General features: G+C 34.0%; 1 protein-coding gene across 7 annotated transcripts in view; it reads right to left on the bottom strand.

Moving 5' to 3' along the window:
• Positions 1–20,357, bottom strand: part of PSPC1 (paraspeckle component 1) — a 61,580-nt gene that overhangs the window by 27,154 nt on the left and 14,069 nt on the right. Inside the window, exons 7-8 of one of the 7 annotated variants that reach the window (XM_030951001.1) lie at positions 6,726–6,783; positions 2,455–2,624 (exon numbers count right to left, since the gene is read on the bottom strand). The exons of the other annotated variants lie outside the window; for them this stretch is intronic. Coding sequence (XP_030806861.1) covers positions 2,455–2,624; positions 6,726–6,783 — 228 coding nt within the window. The remainder of the gene's footprint in view (positions 1–2,454; positions 2,625–6,725; positions 6,784–20,357) is intronic. 7 annotated transcript variants of the gene reach the window in all.

Here is a 20,357-nt window from a genome sequence, read left to right as displayed (position 1 = left end):
TAATATTCCATATTTACTTTCCTTGGCTCTATGATTAATAAGGGTATATATCCTTATACAGATTTATTTGCTTAATTTAAAGTAAAAAAAAATCCATCTGAGTAATTACAGTTCAGTATATAAGTGTTTAAAAATAGAACCCCACATGGAGAAATTTAAACTCAACATAAACCGTTAAAAGCATAGATACATGGTACAATCAGATGTGCAAATAAGTCATCATTCACCAGTTAAGGACAGTTATGCTTTCAGAATAAATTCCTTCTGTACAGCGATTACATCAACTCCCCAAGTATTCAGAGTTCAATGAGGACACTAAGACCGGCACTTTATTTATATGCCTCAATCAGAAAAGAATTCCTCTGAAAGCCTAACTCCAGTAGCAGTAGTAGAGCTCATCAGCTCTGGAGTCAGCTAATATATATATATATGCATACATCAGTAAAACCCCAGCATTTTATCTATATAGATAAAAGTACACGCAGCCCAGATCATGGTTGTATATATGTGCATTATTTCAAGTGTAATATTGTGTATGAGAATGGTTACTTCAAAGAGCTGCATAAAGATCTACTACTGAGCTAAAGCACCTTTAAATCTGTAGCACTGGGTAAAAACTGTTTTAAAATTATCTTAATGCATGCCAGTTTGTTAGCAATAGACATGAAATTCAGCAAGTAAGTTATTCCATACCCCTGAGCCCTTTTACCATTTGACTTTTGGACAAAAAGTCAAGTCCTCTTTCCAATAAGGACCTCTCTTCCCAGCCAACAAAAAAACTGCTGTAATTAACTACCTACATTAGTAAGTGGGGGAAGCTACTTTTAAAATGTTACGTTCAAAGACAATCCAGGTTTCAAAAGACTGCAGTGAAACAAAAGGGAGATTTCAACTTTCCCTTCAAGGCTTCAGAAAAATATCCAATCAAAAACATTAAATTTGTAATTTATAAAGCATATTCTTCGTTTCCCTCATTGGCAAATAACTGTTACAGTGTTTTAGTAGATAGCCCTAAAAGGATCTATCTTTAAGTGTCTTTCTAACAACAGCGATAATACAATAAGGCTATGCCTTTGTGTAGGGGCCTGACCTCCCAAGTTAAAAACTTTCAAAGACCAAAATGAAGAAAACACTAAAATCTAATTTATCCTTCAGAAGCATGCATAAGAAAATGAAAGGAAAAAGAATTTTTTTAAACATGCATTTTGAAGTGTCAGGTTATTTCCTACATTTCCATACCTGGAATGACTTTTTGTAGAAAAACAACAGTTTAAGTTAGATACTGTGATTTATAATACCATGTTCTTTTCCATACACCTCTTTTTCAGTGTCTATATAATCACAAGAACCATCACAAGATGGTTCTCAATGTGACCAGTAACACAGCGGTCTCCAGCAAAAGCATTTCCAAATTCAGTATTTTGTGAATAGCATGCTCTCCCATTTTGTGAGTAATGGCACAACTGATAAAATGAGCTGGCTCATACGATGTGAAATAAGACCCTCTCCTTTTTATCTGATAAAGACCAGACCCACAATGTATTTTGTGCAAAATAGAAATCTCATTTTCTTCTATGGAACAAAGGATTTTGTTCTAACTTCATTATACAGATTGCTCAATCACAGACAGATACTGTTGAGAAGGTATATCTAAAAAAACACAGCTACAAAATGCTTCTGTGTTCCAACAAAATTGTAACAGACTAACAGTTAATACTATGTATTCCATTATATCACACCACCACCAATCTAGTATCAGAACAGTACTGAAAAATATGCAAAAGTCAGATTTCAAATTATATAGTTGTTTCTCTACATAAGACATTACAGCTAGGAAAAGTGACTGGCTATGAGAATAAAGCAAGAATGGCTAGTGCTTTAACTGCATCTAATGGCCTATCTGCTCTTGATTATAAATCCCAGACATATAAAAGACATTCCCTATTACCCGAGGCAATTGGGCAATATTATTTTTCCTGTATTGATAAGAGTTATCAATAGCTGTTGGCTACCAATTTTCTAAGTGGTACAATTACTGTCAATCTCATGCGTTTAACAGTGTTAGAAAAGAAATACAAAGAACACTAAAGTCTCTTTAAAAAATTAAATAGTTTACACAAAGATATCTTCACACTTTGCACCTTCCAACATTTAACTGTTCATCAAAAATCCCAACAAGCTAATTCACAGAATTTAGTTTTACTAAAGAAAAGAACAGTAAAAGTCTAAACTTAGAGATTTTTGTTCCCTAAGGGAAGTAGGATTTTCACAGTAATATAAAAAAAATTTCTCTTTCCAGTTGTAAATTATTTGCATGAAAAATTTTTATCAATTAGTTTTAACAGATCCAAAACTTGTAACAAATTCTTACTCAGCGTGAAAATACCTTTGGTAAGAAAAATGGGCCATGAGACATGACAGCTATTCAAAGGAATTAAATTTGTGATACATTACCACTGTTCCATTATCTGGCATCATTGGTGTTCCCATATTTGCAGCTCCTTCTGGTCCCATGGAAGGACCAGGACCCATTGCAGGGCCAGGTAAAGTTCCTCTGTTGTTCATATTCATACCCATCATTGGAGGAGGGCCTTGGTTACCAGCAGGTGCTGGGCTAAACGCATCTATGCAAAACAATCTAAACTTAGAGCTGTCCTATCTTAATTTTACAAAAACAAACAAACAATTTACAATATTTAAAAAGCCAAATGTACAAGACTTCAAATACTTGGAAAAAATATATTCTTTGAGACTGTACATTTATCTCAATTATCTGCTTTTAAACAGATTTTAAATAATCTCTATTATTCTGCATTACATAATTTGCCTCATGTATTTGAAAATCCCAACCTTTACAGCTAAATATAGCCGTACAGCTTCTGTGCAGGAACCAAAACGTTCATATTGCATCTACATGGAGTACGCACACCACAGATTTGCAAAAATCTCAAGTGATTTTACAGATATTGGCACCTTGGCTCTTTAGGGATCTTAACAGATGAAATGTACATTTGCAAGAAGTCTTCCACCGGTAGTATGTTAATTGATATAGTGTACAGTAGATTAGACTAAAGGTCTAACAGCAATAACAGAGATGGTACTCAACTTCACAATAAATTATTTGCAATATAGAATAAATAACATCTTGCATTTAGTTGTAATTTCTTACGGTATAAGTACCAGAAAACTAAGTAGTTTTGTTAGAACTTGAAAAGACAGAACAATCTCCTCCCAAAGTCTGAATCAAAGAGGTAGAAGGAAATCTTGAAAACATATTCTGAGGAGATCATTTAGCTGTAATATTACACTAAGAAGTATCACTCTGCCAGTACTCACTAACCTACTGAACACATAGGTAAAAATGCCTTCATTGTATTTTCATGTGTTGCTATAAGAAAACGCTCTGATTATCTACCTCACACCTTACTATTATGAAATATCAACTTCAAGGCTGGTGTTGATGCATTCCTCCCCTTCCCCACAAAAATCCATCCTCTTCAGCCCAAAGTATGCGTCCAAAATAGTAATGGAAGAAAGCATACCTTTGGCATTTAGTGTACACTTTAGGTATACATTTTCATAATATAAAGAAATCTGACATGTTGCTAGACTAATAAGCCTGTTGTTTACATCTTAAAAATAAACCCTCTCACTTCTCACCACAACTGCACTTTTTAAATTATGTATCTACACATCATTCAAAGGAAGCCACTTTGCACAGATACAGTACTGTGACTATCTGCAGGCATGCACAACTACATCTCAATTATTTGCCTTGAGGACACCATGTCACAGCACTCAGTGAAACCATGGCACTCAAGATATTGCTGCTAAAATTGAAGACCTGGATTTGATCATATATACATTAGGCCAATCACAAACTCCTTACCAAAAACAATGCATGCTACACAGCAGCACATGAGAAGTGCTAAACAAGTTTACTACAAGGGACAGAAATCCTGTAATTTTGAAAAGCAGAAGCCTTTGCGCTTAGTAATGAAATAACTCGTAGACCCCTCCCTATAACATTGAGTGCAAAGGTACGCTCATGTTGGATGCATCTTACCTATCCGTACACATGGTCAGTTCATGCAGCAGGTAGAAGACTGGACTACAATTCAAGAAAATTACAGGAGCATATGCTCTAAAATGGTTTTTTACTGTCACCCATTCAGTTAGATACAGAAGGAAAAGTCTAGACTGCCAATATAAGGAGAAACCTTTATTCTCAGAGGCACTCTGCAGGACTATTACGATGTTAGCAGCACTTGGTGCATGCAGTAGTGCCATTAACTAAATGCTTAATTACTTCCTACTGGTTTGCTTATCAGCCTAATTAAACTGAGCCAGGTGGCCACTCACAGGTACTGTCACTTATCTGCCAACTGCCACCAAGTTCTCATGCTCCATATCATACAAACGTACCCAGGGTGGCAGATAGCAAATCATACTATGAAACTTCTAGAATTCTGATCCTGTTTCAGGCAGAGTCAGATCTGAAAGGAGCAAAACTACAGAGTATAGTGCAAGGAGAGAGTGGGGCCCTGCATACTTTCAGCAAGAGGCCACTACAATAGATTAGCTGTAACTCAAAGGCCCTCCAAAATCTTCCTATCTCCAAAGCAGACCCTGAGAGCTAACCACTTAATTGTCCTTTCTTTTTGGTGGGACACTGATGTGAGGAGTTCATTTACAGGACCATGCTCAGCAACAGATGGAAAGTAGTTATGAGTGTTCATGCTACAATGCAGACACTAACAAAAAGTCCTTTTCTGAAAACTGAAGGGCTGAAAAAGTCCACTCTAAATGTCTGAAATGCATCCAACAAGAAAGTCCATCAATGCAGAGATGGTTCCCCAAAAAAGTCCCTTTTTTACATATTAAAGTTTATCATATGCACTTAGCACTACAGATCCAATCAAATGCTTTGATGAGGGATACATATTCTCTCAGAAATTGTCACAGAAAGTTGTAAAAATGACAAGTTCTGCACAAATCAGCACTTAGTAAATCTGTCATAGAGGTACTCTGCTTTCTAAGAAAATTATCATTCAGGTATTTCAGTTATTAGAGATATTCCAGCTCCCTCCGTCCCACATTATAAAAAGTTGCAAATGGTACAGGTAAAGGTAAGTTAAAAATAAAATTACAATTCCAATAGAAATATTAAGAAAGGATGCCACTGTCAACAACTAAAGTTCAACTATTTAAAGGTCTACTGTAAGGTTTTGGGGTCAATTATTTTGGTTGTACTAATGGAGTTAATATGCTGGGAAAAAACCAAAATCTCTATGATGAGTGAACTTAAAATCCAGCCTCTGCAGAAATAAATGCTACGCTTATTTTCTATGGATATTTTAAAGTAGCAGTTCAGTGTTACTATAACTTTTGGGGGATTATACAATTTATTTCTAAAAGTATTAAGTTTAAAATCAAGTTGTAGCACAAAACTTAGAAAGCAAGACCAATAATCACCGTTAAGAACAGCAGTAAATACACACTTTAAATCTGCACATAGTGTATTTTGTGGATCTGGACAACTAGCATAGTATCAATATTTTAAAAGTCTTCTAAATGAAATTTAGACTTTAAAAAGTCTTCTTAAATGAAATTTTCAAGTATGATGCAATCATATGCAAAAGTACAACTATAAAAAAGAAATTAAGTCTCAATTTATGCTTCAGTTTAATATTTGTAGCTAACTTCACAATGTCCATCTTCAGAATTATTTGTAAATAATTTTCATCATCCCTGAAAGCACAAGCCTCTTTCTATTTTTCAGCTATAAATGTGTCTCAATAAATGCAAGGAAATCATGAATGTTTCAAAATTTGAAACAGATTTCTTACTCTATAAATTCACATTACTCAAAATGTCAACTGAAATTACTGAGTTTTGTATGCACTTTCAATTTTAAAATATATGGGAAAATAGTTTTATTACTTTTCTTTTAATTACCACCTTAATTTATTTTAAACTACCATTATGACACTTCCAATAGATTAACAGTTCACACAGCTTATTTAGATTTGGTGGTTTTGAAGTAATATTTTAAGTTTCAGTCTTGTTTAAAAGCAGATATTCTGGGTAAGTAAGATTCCAAACTGTTTCAGTCTGCATACATGGAGCAAGCACTAATTATTATACTTTTCTATTACACAATACTAGTTTTTAGTAGTAGATTACACAGTAATAGATTTTAGCAGTGACAGTATTTTAAGCTGCAAGAGCTAACAGAATATTTGCAAATAAGAGACTCAGAGGAAATTGGTAGAACACCAAGCACATTATTCATGTACCACACCAAGTACATCAAGAAGAACTTGCCAATTTTAACCTTTACATCATTTCACTGCATGCAATTACAGTCATAATTTCTTTGAATAGGTAATCCCTCCAAAATAATGCCAAATATTTTTTTAACATAAAATTCCCCTTTTGTATCAGGTCACTCCCAGAGCATCATTTGTCCCTGATTTTTGTTTCTCTTAACTTGCACGTCATTTTTTTGCCATGTATATAGTCAAAGCAGTAAAAGAAGGATACACCAAGGGTAGAGGGGGAAAGCTGCTTGAAAACAATAAATACGTTGGGGTTTTTTTATTTCCTGATATTGCTTACTCCTTTTTTACCAGTTGTCAGTAATTAATAGTGCTTGAGTAATATGTACAGTCCCAAAGAAAAAAAATTTACATTACAGAAGCCTTTTTCCTTCAGATCCCTACCTCCCATGTTTATTGCTCCACGAGGACCCATATCACCCATTCTCATTTCCTGTTCTCTCTGAAAGTAAACATAGTTTTCATGGTCAACCTATCATTCTTAGAACTTAAAACATTCCCATTTACTCCCTGAAAATAAAAATGTTAAAGTTTAAAAGTTTCCATTGATCAAAAACAGTGCAAGGAAAGATTACAAAAACCATTACAATAATGGTTTTTATAACATCAAAGGGATAAATAAGTTCAAGGTAACAATGCTGTACATTTTTGCATAATAAAGATTAAACATCCCAAGTTTCATTTATCAGATGCAGCAGTCTAAACTCCCGAATAGTTATGTGATCAAACACAAATGAATCCATCTTTACGGAGTGTTTTTAATTAATAAATATTTCTGTTTTACCTGTAAACAAACAGGTCTTTTTACAGTACTCGCCTAAAAGTTCAGTAATACTCATACTGATTTAATGACTCAAAAATACTTGTGTTGATTGAAAACCAAGTTCTGATATATTATATTATGGCATATAAATTCAACCTACCAATTCATGATTGTTCAAATAGTTTCGAATTAACTTGGTGGTGGTATATTTTTTTAATTAATTATACTTTGCTATTGATGTTAGTTCAGGTACTGACCATCCTTTTAAAACCAGCATAAAACTGTAGCATCACCAGAAACTGTAACATGCATTTACACTAAACAGACAAATAACACATCAAATTAATCAAGATGCAATTGATGGTCAGTCACCCAACAGCAGAAGTTTTCTGACATGATTAAACATGAACCCCAGCCTGCTGTGAAACAATACTCAAAGGATAGTACCCAGAGTGGCAAAAAAATCATCACCTATGGGAAAACAAAATACTCTAGCAGAGACAATTCCAAGGGATTTTAAAATTACTGTTTACATCAAAAAGAACAAATTCACAGTTCAAAACAAAACCAAATGAAATTTATAAAAAAAATTCTCCTTAATTTTCTACAGGAATATTAGCAAGTATTCTTCTCTTGAGTAAACAAACACACACATGCTGAGAGTAAGAAAATTTTTAAAAAATTTACCTGAAAAACCATTCCACTTATGATTTAAGAGCCTAAGATCAGATACACTTTGAAAAGAAATCCGCATACTAGGCAACTAAATCAGTCTATAAGCGACTTTTACATGGAAATACTAATAAATCAAAATACATTCATTGTATTTGTACAGGTTCACAAAGTCTGGTTTGGTCAATCATATTTGGGATGCCAAACATGAGTCTTCTATCTTCAGCCACTTGAAGCAGCAGACACCACTATTTGACAGAACAGAACCAACAGTTTTATAAAAATATCTTGCTATAGGAAAATGCCGTGAGATATACGATAAAGAGCTCTCAAGTCAACAACTTGGTTTGTAGTAACTCATATTAACCTAGAAAAAGTACTTAACATAAGAAGAGTATACACTCTTTTCAAAAGAATATGGCTTAATGTGGAGTGGAAAAATAAGGTCTGGTAACTAAAAGACACAGGCAGGTTTTAAAGTCCAGCTAAAAAAGGCCATTGATGGAACACTAAGGAGGATCTCTTCTATCTCTATCGTGACCCTAGAACCCACGATAAAAATTTATCAGAGAACATGCAGCTAACTCTGACAGACCTTTCACAGTAACATCAATTGACATTTTAAGTAAAATCAGCAGCCCCATCGGGATAAGCATATCCATAAACTGACATGAGTTAGTCACAAATCAGCATACAACCACGTTGATTATTAGTCTGCTTGTACACCACAGTCTTGACATCAGAAAGCAGAAGAGAAAGTGGTGTATCATCCCTGGCCCAAAAGGATAGGGAAACACCGTGGCTATCAGTTACACTAGTCAGATCGTGTGCACACATGCATGCCTATATGCTTGTGTGGAAACCTGACACACCATGAACAGTTGTGACAAACTTCCACTGCAAAGCAAAGCACCAGACTTTACAGTAGGCACAAACCTTACTTAATTCATCTCAGGTTAAACTGCAAGTTGGTTGGTATTTGTTTTTTCAATGTGACAAGTGCCATAATGCAAGGCTAAGTAAATACTGGCTAGATAAGGATGTTAAGTACAGATTTGTAAAGCTGCGCTAGTTACTAAAACTTGTTTTCTTTGTAAAGGACAGAAGCATATGCAAGCTCTGATGTACACTTTCTTTAAAAAATACACTAGTCTTTCTCCTAGCAATTCACCATTTTTTCCCTGTCTTGAAATGCTACCAGTCTTTGGTTAACTGAAGTACAGCAAAGATGGGTAGAACCTACTTTTGTTTAGTCTAGTTTAACATTTGTAAGAAAAACCATGAAGTAATTATTTGCCATTTTTAAGCTTTAACTTCAGTATTGAATTATTACAGTATAAACAACATTTCAGGTATAGAATCAAGACCCTGATAGTAAATAAATGTGCCTTAAGGTCTCTGCTGCCTATTACTTTACCAACACATCTGCAAGATTAAGATGCTGCTGCTGCTTATAATTATTCCTACTGTTGCATGCCCAAAAATATATATGTTCCCTTGACTTTTCAGCACAGGAAAGATTCTTCCATACTTGTAACACAGAATAAGCAACTTTACACTTCCTGTCAGAGAAAATACTCAATTTCAAACATTAACAAGCAGTATATATCATTTATGTCATGAGATGCTTGATGTATTCAAAAATTCTATCTGGAGGAGTCCTGGATGGTAACAAAAATTCAGTCCTGTCACACACAAATCAGCTCTTTAAAATGTGAGCATAAACATGTTACTACAGGTAAGTTAAGTCCACTAGTCCATGGGTTTTGCCCAAAATACAACAGAAAGGAATACCAACAAGCAGTTTGACACAGTAGCTGAACCACTGCTGGTTGGTAATTCCAGCCCATCTGAGAGGTTCATTTTCAGATACTCAAGCCTTTTGAAGAGCTTAACAATGACAGTGCTACATTCTCAAAGCTTCTTTTCCTCACTATATGACTTCCCATTCTTCTGTTCAGTAGCAGCCTGCTTCAGACCCTTCCCCAAAGCCACCGACAACAGGCAGTTAAAACTGAACAGCACGAGAACAGGGCTTAACTCTTAAGAGAGAAATATGTGGGGTGATTAAGAACCTCTGAAGTCACCCATACCTGGGAAATAGATCTTAACAGGAAGAGAATAAGAAAAATGGATGACATGCTGTTAACAGGAAGAAAAGAAAGCGATAAGACAAAGAATGTGCAGGAAAGCAAAAGTTAAGCCTTGTGAAAATCAGAAAAAAACATGATCAAAAAGACTAAGTCAGCAAACAAAAAATGTCCTATTGTAAAAGCACTGTTTAGACAACTCAAATTTTTCCAAATTATTTGTTGCCAGGATATTTTTAAAATACTTCAGAACTCACTAATGCAGACAACCTTCAAAAAGGTCTAATTCATCTGATTCATCTTTTAGAAAAATTGCTATGATGGCAACTATAGGATTATACTTACTAATTACTTTTGACAGAAGCATTAAAAATTGTATTTCTCACAATGCCAACTAATGTTAACATCATATGTAAAAAGTAGATCTACACCAAAATATTGAATACACTCAGTTTTCAAAGTATATATTTAACATTTAATATAGTATGGATTCTCCCCTTTTTACCAAGTACTTGAAACCAGTTTTCCAAAGTATTTGAGGTGTATCATGTGCTATTTTCTTACACCTCTTACCACACTGATACAACAGTCTAAATATACAGAGAACAGCCAAGATGATTCTTCTGAGTTTGTTAAATATATTACACTATTTTTAAATGTTCTACAAAACCATGAAACTAAATCTTTTGAAAAACACCTAAGAATTGACACAGGTCACACTGCAAGTAAAAATACAAATAGTCATAAATCTGACTTTTTAAACTGACAAACCAGTGCTACTTTTTTCCTTAAAAATAGGCCTTGCAATTGCAGCAACTGAGCAAAAATTAATCTTGTCTCCAAGTGATGGAATATTTATGGTAACAAAACTGTCAAAAATTATGGTATGAACAAAACATGGCATGGAAAATTTTAGAACAGCAAAAAAGGAAGACATTTCAGAAACGTTATGATGGCAGACCATACAGTTTTCAATGGTTTGTGGCCAGAAGAACATGCAACTATTTACTTACCTTTCATAGTACAGTAACCACAATAATGCTAAGACATGGCATCCAAAAAATGCCTTAGCAAGAAAAGAACACTTTCCCCATAAACTTGAAAATTAATAGTTTAATTAGCACTTTATCTAGGTTATGTATGTAGAGCAAAATGTAATTAAAAGTGCTGCTGATTCTCACTTTTTTTTCATTAACATGAAAACTGAATTTTATTCTCCAGCAGACTATATATTTGTCAAAATAGGTATGGCATTTCTATACCTCTTACCAGAATTCATTACTCTCTTCTAGTCTGGTTTATTTCATTAACTTCCTTTTGGAAAAGAAAAATTATTTCCAAAGACCTCTTAATGAGGCATAAACCTTACTTAAATTGTAACTTACGGAAAGACACCTATATTTTAATGGCATAAATCATACAAGTTATTAAAGCTGCTAGTTAGCAATCAAAACTAGAATCTGGGGGATACTTTTGATTATGCATTATTTATCTTTTCCTCAGAATAGTCCACTATTTCACTCCAATGACAAGTGCACTGGAAGTTAAGAGGCAGTAAGAAGTTAAAGTAATAAAAGGTTTCTCTTCCATCTTCTTGTCATCCTTCCCTCTTCAGTCTGTTCCTCAATTAAGATCTCTAGGTAATATCCAAAAGTTACAATATCCCCACACAGTTCATATACAATACCAGTAAGTAATTTTACATCACAAATATTGATCTTTCAAAATCCAAGATGTGTTCTTGAGCACTGAAACCTAAATTCAGAGCTGATCCCTACTCTGAGCTGGGCATCATACCAGATGATTCCAAAAATGTCTTCCAGCCTAAACTACTCAAAACTCTAGGAACTGAGTGATAGTACTCACCCAAGAGTCTAAAAAAATATAAACTCTTTTACTTCACACAAATCTACACAAATACATTAAACTAAATAGCAACTATAGTAAATGTAGCTATAAAACATATAGCATGCAGTAAATTATAGAGTCCTGTTTTTAAATAGGAATCCTAATGCAAAGAATTTTCATTAGGTTTAATAACTGTCACCAGGACTCAAATCTTCAAAAAAACATACTAAGAAGGCTAGAGGAGATAAGGCAATTTACCGCTTTCTGACTCAAGTCATGAATAAAGCTGATGGAGATGACTCATTAAGTTCCAACACTAAAAACCCTCAACATTAAAAAAGTATCACACAGGTAAAATCAGGAATACACATTGCATGAAATACAATCAGACATATTCCAGTAAATGCTACAAATTGGAAAAACACTCCTAATGGTAGCAAAAACCACAATTACAGAAAAAAAAAATATTACTAGTCCAGCATATTTCTTAAGTATTCCTGACCTTTCAGTAAGATTGCAAAGGAAGTATCAATTTTATTTGAAGAGGGGAATTTCTTTCAAAACTAACAGCAAAAGTATAGGGATGTATTAGTGAAAAACCTCTATGCACTACATCTTCGTTCTCTTCTTTTAGTTCTGAGAACAAAATGTCTTCAACTCCTATGGGATCTCGTTTTCCTTCTGCATCAGTTGCTAAGAAAAGCCTCGATAGCTAAAGCCCACAGAGAAAAAACACCCAATTAAACAAATGCAATTAAAACTCCTCTAAAGTATTAGCATTGTAAATTGAAGTTATTATTTAAAAATACTTTTACAGTAAACTGTTAAACAGCTGTGAACCTCCCAGAATGTTTTGATTTTGTCATTCTCTTACAGCTGGATGCAAAACCCAATCTGAACGACACTTAGCTTCCTTTCAATTCTCACATGATGTTTAAGTCAGGTCTAAACTGAGAGTACTGGAAAGAAAGCAGTTTAATTGCACTAACATGACTCTCAATACAAAGACCTTTAGGGGATACATCACTAACCAGCAACATTTAATAGTCCTAAAGATTAAAGAAATGGTTAATTCTAAAGGTTAAAGACAATACTATTTAATGCACACCAAAGTAACAGCTTTGTTTTACACAAGAACTCATACTTTCAGAATGTATTACAGCTCAAAATTCAAATTACAATCTAACTTGTTAACAAGAAAGAAAATAGTCTAAAAGAAGCCAAGATATACCATGGAACCTATTCTTTTAATTATAGAACTTGGTTCCATATTTATATCTTTTCTGCTTCATTATTTTGTCTTGTAGTTACTTGCTCCTTCACTGATTTTTAATATTGCATTTAAGCCACTGCTTTAGTATAATTTGTGAGCTTTTCTCCCACCTCTCTTATTTCCATTTGTTAAAATACAGTACAACATTGTATATACAAGATCTACAAAACTGACAAAAAATTTATTTCATTTTCTCATAACTTGAGACAAAAGTTATTCATCATCTAAAAAAAAATAAGTACATAGAGGGCAAAATCAGGCCCTAAACAAACTGCATATATATACAGTAGCTAGGACCAAAATGAAAGTATCTTAATTCCATGCCTCCAATTATCATCACATCATCTGTTCAGATAAAGAAAAATCCTACCATATCCCTTCACTGTAAATGAAGCACTCTCTGAGGATGTAACCGCAAAGAAGGACAGTTTTTCCAAATGCCTTTGCTGTTGATGATTTGAGAGAAAACAAGCACAGAGGTATTCTGGCAATTTTTCCCCTTGATTTAACAACTAAGACTCACAAGAGAGGTAAAAATCTGCTTCTCAAATATTTTAAGCTAAAATTCAGAAATAATTTTCACAAGACAAAGGTGCTTAGAGAAGGTAACCACCTCCAACAGATTTGGAAATCCTTTGAAAAATGAGATCCCATTATATCAATTCCCTTAATAGCAACTTTTTCAGTTCTGCCACTTAATCTGGTTCTGCTGGAGTTAGGAGCCACCTTAGATTCATGGAACCAAAATATTAAAAAATTTCTTCCATTTCTGTTAGCTTCTTTTTTTCAGTAACAGTAGAAAAATTAAAAATATAAATTAAATACAGATCAACAGCTGTACATAATACAAATATTTTTTCAAAGGCACTTTACTGTTTACTTACCCATAAAAGTATTTTCTAGAAGAAATATACAGCATATCACCAAGTTCATGACTGAGATATGTAACGATTACACTACATTCACAATATATTCACATCTTCAGAGGCATATTAGAGAATTTAATCTTAGAATTATTCTGGTTTTATATGAGCTGAAGAAATGTCAAAAGAGTGGATAAGTATCAAAACAGACAACCTGGCAGGCTGCAAATGATTTAAGATGCACTCCGCTATTTAACATGGTAGGGGTGGACTTGAAGGACTGCTCAGCTGGTAAGAAAGACTGGGCTAACTCTACCCTCATACAGAAATGTACTAAAATACTAAACTGAAAATCAGGTGTTACAGAACAATGCTGCATTTTAGATTTCCCAAACTGTTACGTTTTCTTTGCACAAATCCCAAATCTATACAAATATTTTAAAGAGTGGACACTGGACGGAGTCAAAAAAAGAGTTTTCCCCAAATGCAAGATTCAATGGTAAGTAGTAGAATGTAGTGAAAGTCATCAATGTTTACTTACAAGAGAAATTAATAACCCAAGAATACCCTTTATCATGGAATGTTTATGTGAAAATCTACTTCTTAGTTGAAGTGCCAACTATAAGACTGCAAAATCAACTTAAGAGCACCACTAGTTACAGCCACAGTGCACTAAATACAACTTATAGCCAGACTTCTCTAACATGAATTTTTCCTCACCAAGTAGATATTATATATGCCAAATAAACTATAACAGAAAAATCAGTCCAATTGTAGTTGTTAACTCATAATTAGAGTTACCAAGTAAATAGAATATGCAAGTATTTGTTAAAAGGAAGCTGAAAGCCAAAGTCTTTCAATCCTACAAAGAGGTCCTGTAGGAGAAACTTCTAGCACCCATATAGTGTCTTTTATAGATGCTATGGATGCTGCTTACAACCAGAATAGTTCAATGTTTAAGATTTCTCCAATTAACTTATAGCCTGTCCACACATACAGCACACTAAAACATAAGAAAATATAAACAGAGAAGCATCAGTGAAACTTTCTGCAGGAAGCCAGCTCCACAGTTATTCTACACAACTTGTCGGCCATTTCCTGTAAAAGTGGTGCAACATGAGGCAGACTTGAACGAGGAAGATGCTTGTCATTTGCACAAAGTTCTCACTGATGAAAATAATACATTCTACCAGGCAATTCTAGTATTTCCATCAAAAGTGTAAAACCCTGGTCATCTGAATAAATCCAAACAGATTGAGAAACATTGCTTTCTAGCTAAATACTCTAACCCAAGCTCACTTAAGCTACACTGTCTGGTTTCACCAAAAATATCCAGCAAAAACTACTATTTTATTTACATATAATAGACCCAAAGGTCAGAATTATGATAGAGACTCAATGGGGACCACCCAATCAACAGGGACAAACATGAATAGCTGGTTCTTACCTAAACTCAGAAGTTCCCCTATAGTTAAAACAAATGTTTAATGATTCAGAAATGGTGGGGGAAACAAACAGGAAGACTCCATAAGTAAATAACATTTTTAAATTATTATAAAACCCAGAAGCATGTAGGAAGATAAACAAAGCCTAATTTTCAACATTATATTGTCTTATTCTTAGAACAGACAGCTACTAGCTATCCTGTCACAAGCAGATAACTCAAACTGCATTTGAGACCTGTAGTAAGGGCTTCATGTCATGTACAGAACAAAACTAATGCAAGCACTCTTTAATCCTACACAATTCTAGGCCTAAACTAATGAGCCATTAGCCACTGTAGGAAATCATAATGGTGACAAATGTTTTAGTAGGGCCTGTTGTGACAGGACACGGGTGATAACCCTAAACTAAGAGTGGGTATTCCAACTAGGTGAAAGGAATTTTGAATTTTTTTTTTTACAATGAGAGCAAACCAATACTGGAACAAGTTGTCCAGACAGGTGGTGGATGCCCCATCTCTGGAAACATTAAGGACTGGATGGGGCTCTGAGCAACCTAAAGTAGCTTAAGATGCCCCTGCTCATTGCAGAAGGCATCAACTAGGGGCCTTTAATGGACCCTTCCAAACCAAACCATGCTGTGATTTTAAGATTATGTTCAGGCAGAAACATCTTTGAATAGCAAATCTCAAATATATTTGACTCTTTAGGCTTCGGTTTCTACTGAACTCCCCATTTGAACAGTTACAAAATAGCTCTACTGAAACTCATCTTCTTACCAAAACCCACTATTTATTAAAAGTGCTAATTAATTGGAAAGTAATACCCAATCTTTGCACAATTAAAGTGTACTTGATGGAAGTCAGAAGTATCAGATTTAAACTCGATTTTCCTCATGGATGATTTAATAACCCTAAAAAAGCACTACCTCCAGTAATAAGAAAAAAATACTTTGACAAGGAGGCTTGTGAAATATTAATGAGAAAAATAATAAATATTTTAATTTTAAAAACAACATCCTGGTTTCAATAGACAGGTAACAGCACTAAGTTAATTTATACTTATTTCTATTAGTTTACTGCATTACCACTATTAACAGTTTCTGCTCTGTGAGAGTTACTGAAGTAAAATGCTAGAGGCTAATCAAAAGGTCACATTTAAGAAAAAAACTATGTGGAAGGTACTGGCTTGAGAGACAGAAATCAGGTCGCTAAATAGGCTTCCTTCACACTATGCAACAGACCCATAACAGGTTTCCTCGTATGCAAAAATACTATTTCTACAGAAATCTCACTTATTGCTTCTTGGGTGTGTTATTCTTTCTTTAAACACAGATCCCTTGAGCAAAGACAAACTGTTCAAAGCAGAGGAACGTATTTTGGTTGCAAGTCTCAGTGCCACCAAGCAAGATCTCAAGATTTAGAGAGGTGGATGAGTCCAAAATAGGTACCAAGCAGACAACTGAAACTGAAAGTTAGTTTCTTCGTAGTCTGGGTAAATACATGTACAAACTCCAAGTCAAACTTAACTCCAGTAGCTGAGGAAGAAAAAATGAAAATTATTAAGGCAAACATTAATTTCAGCTTCTTCAAATATATATGGCATTTATCAAACACATCAATAATTTTTTAAGTTATATATATAATTTCTAAGTATTCTGGCTTGTCAGAATATGAAAAACTGAAGAACTCTGTTTGAGTAATTTGAATAAGATGATTTCATTTATCATTTATTTATCATTAATTTCATTTGTCATTTATTTAAAATAGTGAGCAGGAACAATTTTCAGAAATAATAGTAAAATATAGAATATAGGCGTATAAAATCTGCTCTTGATCAGATTTTTTCATTTTATCTATCAAACAGCAAAAGTTAAGTATACAAATGGAGTGTTCTATAAACAAGTACAGATGTATTTGAGGTCTTTCCATCAATAATTCAATAAAAATGGCATCTGCTACAGCTGAGGTCTCATGAAACACCGAGACTGATGACAACTAATGTCATTTTGCTATTACATAAGCAGCATCTGGACAGTGTTATTTTAGCATCCCAATCATCAGTCTTACTAAGAGAAAGTAAAGCTATAAACAAAACCAGATAATCTAAAGAATATGGACAGAAAATTCTCTGTCAATTACTGTAGAAAAGAATGAATTTGGGAAAGCTTAAAAGCAGTACGACAACACCTAAATTCATATTGGAGATTACCACACAGTTGACAGCAGAATAAGCTATAAAAATTACTTGTGAATAGTCACTTGTTCTGTTTGTGAGTTCACATAAAGTACATATTGGTATTTTCCAATTTAGAAGATGACTGCAACTGTGCAAAAGATTAGTCTCCTAAATATAATACAAAAATATCACATTGCCTAAAAACTGTTACTGAAAAATTACTTTAAGTATCATCCATGACATACATAAAAACATGACCTAGAAAATCAATTACGAACTATCCTAAAATGGTCATGAAATACATACAACCAAAAGAACTTATTCCACAAACACCTTCATTTAATAAAAATAAGCACATAATACATTACAAAAAGATACCTGAAGATCTGCATTGATTTCCATGCAATGTCTTTTCATACTAAAAGCAGTTATGATAGCTAAAGTCTTTTCGACCTGACAATGCAATTAAAGGATCAAAATAATTTATTTAGTTGCTGAAAAAAATACAAATTGAATGTTTTAAGGCTTGTTAAGGAAGTATTATTCTTGCCGAAAGCAACTAATATAGTATCCGAAACATCAAGGAACAGAAGAAATGCATGATTTAAGAATCTGTCTACTGATGCACATCACTCATGAAAAAATAAATATCATTTAGTGCTACTGCCAAAACTAGGACTGCCCACAAAACCACAAACTATGTATTTATAGAATGCCTGCTTAAAGGCCTACCCTGTGTTGATTTATGAATAGGAAGAAACTCGATCACTGAAATAAATCCACTGCCAAGAAAAGCAGTATTTTGTCAGGTTGGTGTGTTTTAGTTCTGCATTTAATAATTTGTCTTCTTCCAAGCTAGTTTTACCTTAAAAAGCCTTTAAGGTGTCACACATGAACTATGTATGTTGGACTGCAGTAAGGATGCAATTCATCTCGCCCAATCCCGCTCTACAGAAGAGCTTTTATAAAGCAGCAAGAAACTAAGATTTTATTCAAATGAACTCACACAACTTCACCACCATTAGCTTCATTCAGTATACAAGGCTGTCAGGATAAAATAACCAACATTAACTGTTAGAAAACTTACGAAATTTTAAAAGATTCTTAGAAATGTTTCATTATTTTATTATTGGGCATCTGCCTTAGTTTAGTTTTGAGTTAGGTAAGAAACAAATCACCATTCAGTGAAAATTCTAACTATTTACATTAATGGAGCCTTTGAACACAATGCTATGAGAAGACAGGATCAAAATACAGTTCTATTCTACTAAACAGGCAAGAAGTGCAAAAATCTAGTCCTGAATTATTGAAGTTCAAGAAATTCTAACTGACAGTCTTGTTTAAAACATGCCCAATGCTTAACTTGCAAGTGAACCTAGAAGTGAGGGATAAGACATGCCTCCATAGGGCTCCAAACAGTAAGAAATGGAAAACTATATTTATAAACTGCTCCAAAGGACCAAACTCTTAGAACAAAAACTATGTTGCGATGGCATTCCTGAAGCTATAAACATCATTGCTGTTTTGCAATGTACCTTTTTACCTTCTTGCTCTCATCTGTCTTAGAGCTTTTGATCTAAGTCCACTACAATCCCTGCTGTTGAAGCATCTCCACTGCTTTAGCAGCTGACACTTTATGCTCTCACCATACTTGAGAGCAGTGCTTCTGCAAGAAAAACTAAAGGAAAGCAAAACAACATCGAGAAATAATTCCTGAAAAGACTATGGGGTTCAAAAGAAAACTATTTAATATACGAAGTCTTACATGAAAAAAGCAGCAAGCATTCAGAAATTGAAACTGATGAATTCTCAGGAAACAGTCCCTTACACATTCAAAAAGGGGTTTTCTTTGGAGGGAAGCAGGCAAGGATGTCCAAAAATCTCAATTTCCTCTTTAAACTGCCAGTAAGAAGAGAGGTAAGTCTAAGGCTGGTATTGCAGCTACTGTTTCACTAAGTACAATACCCACCCAACACTATTTCACAGTGTTACTACAGAAGTAAATCTGTCCACATAAAACCAGGACTACAACTCTGACATATTTTTGGTCTCTGTTTTAGACACATAGAAACTATTTTAACACACTAAATCCAAAACACTAAGTTGGTGACACAAATAAAAGCAGGTCTTGGAACAGGAATTATTTTGTAGAACCCCTCTGATTCAGATTCAACAATGTAAATCAAAGCAAACCATCCATAACTGGATAATAACCATTGCATATTTGAGTAATTAATGTATTACTGGCACTCAGAAGTATTTTCTATTTAAAAAATTTTTGTGCTGTTGCAAAATAAATCACCATCATCAAGTTCCTCTTTCAGCCAGAAGAATGTATGCAAAATAAAAATTAGCAAACAACTACTGGAAAATTAGTTTCCCAATTAAGCTACTGTGAAATCAGAATGCATATAAATTGTTGAGCTGTAACAGCACATTTCAACTAACTGACTTGTAGAAAGGCAGGGAAAAACCCTAACTGATATGAAAGTATTCATTCATAATTTATCTAGTAGAGATCATACAAATAGATTAATAAATTGTTTAGGCATCAGCAGGCTGCCCATTAGATTAACAATCAATGCAATCAAATTTCTAATGTTCATCATCACCAGCAACAAGAATGCTTCAGGAAAATAAATCCTCTCACAGATAATATTTTTATCATCTGTAATAAAATCAAGAAACTGCTAGCTGCATTAAAACTTGATTACAAATATAATTTCAAAAAATCCAAGTTTAATGAGTTAGGGAAAAGACACAGACAGAAACTTTCAACAGAAAAGCCTAATACTGCAGCCTTACATGAGAGGGTCCAATTCTGGTTGCCATTGCACTTACCATTTATCTTCCTGTTTTAGACTGACCAGTAAAAAGTGATAGGATG

Source organism: Camarhynchus parvulus, chromosome 1, assembly GCF_901933205.1.
Source record: "Camarhynchus parvulus chromosome 1, STF_HiC, whole genome shotgun sequence".
Lineage (NCBI taxonomy): Eukaryota > Metazoa > Chordata > Aves > Passeriformes > Thraupidae > Camarhynchus > Camarhynchus parvulus.
The sequence above is the reverse complement of the archived record's forward strand: the minus strand, read 5'-3'. Positions and strand labels throughout refer to the sequence as shown.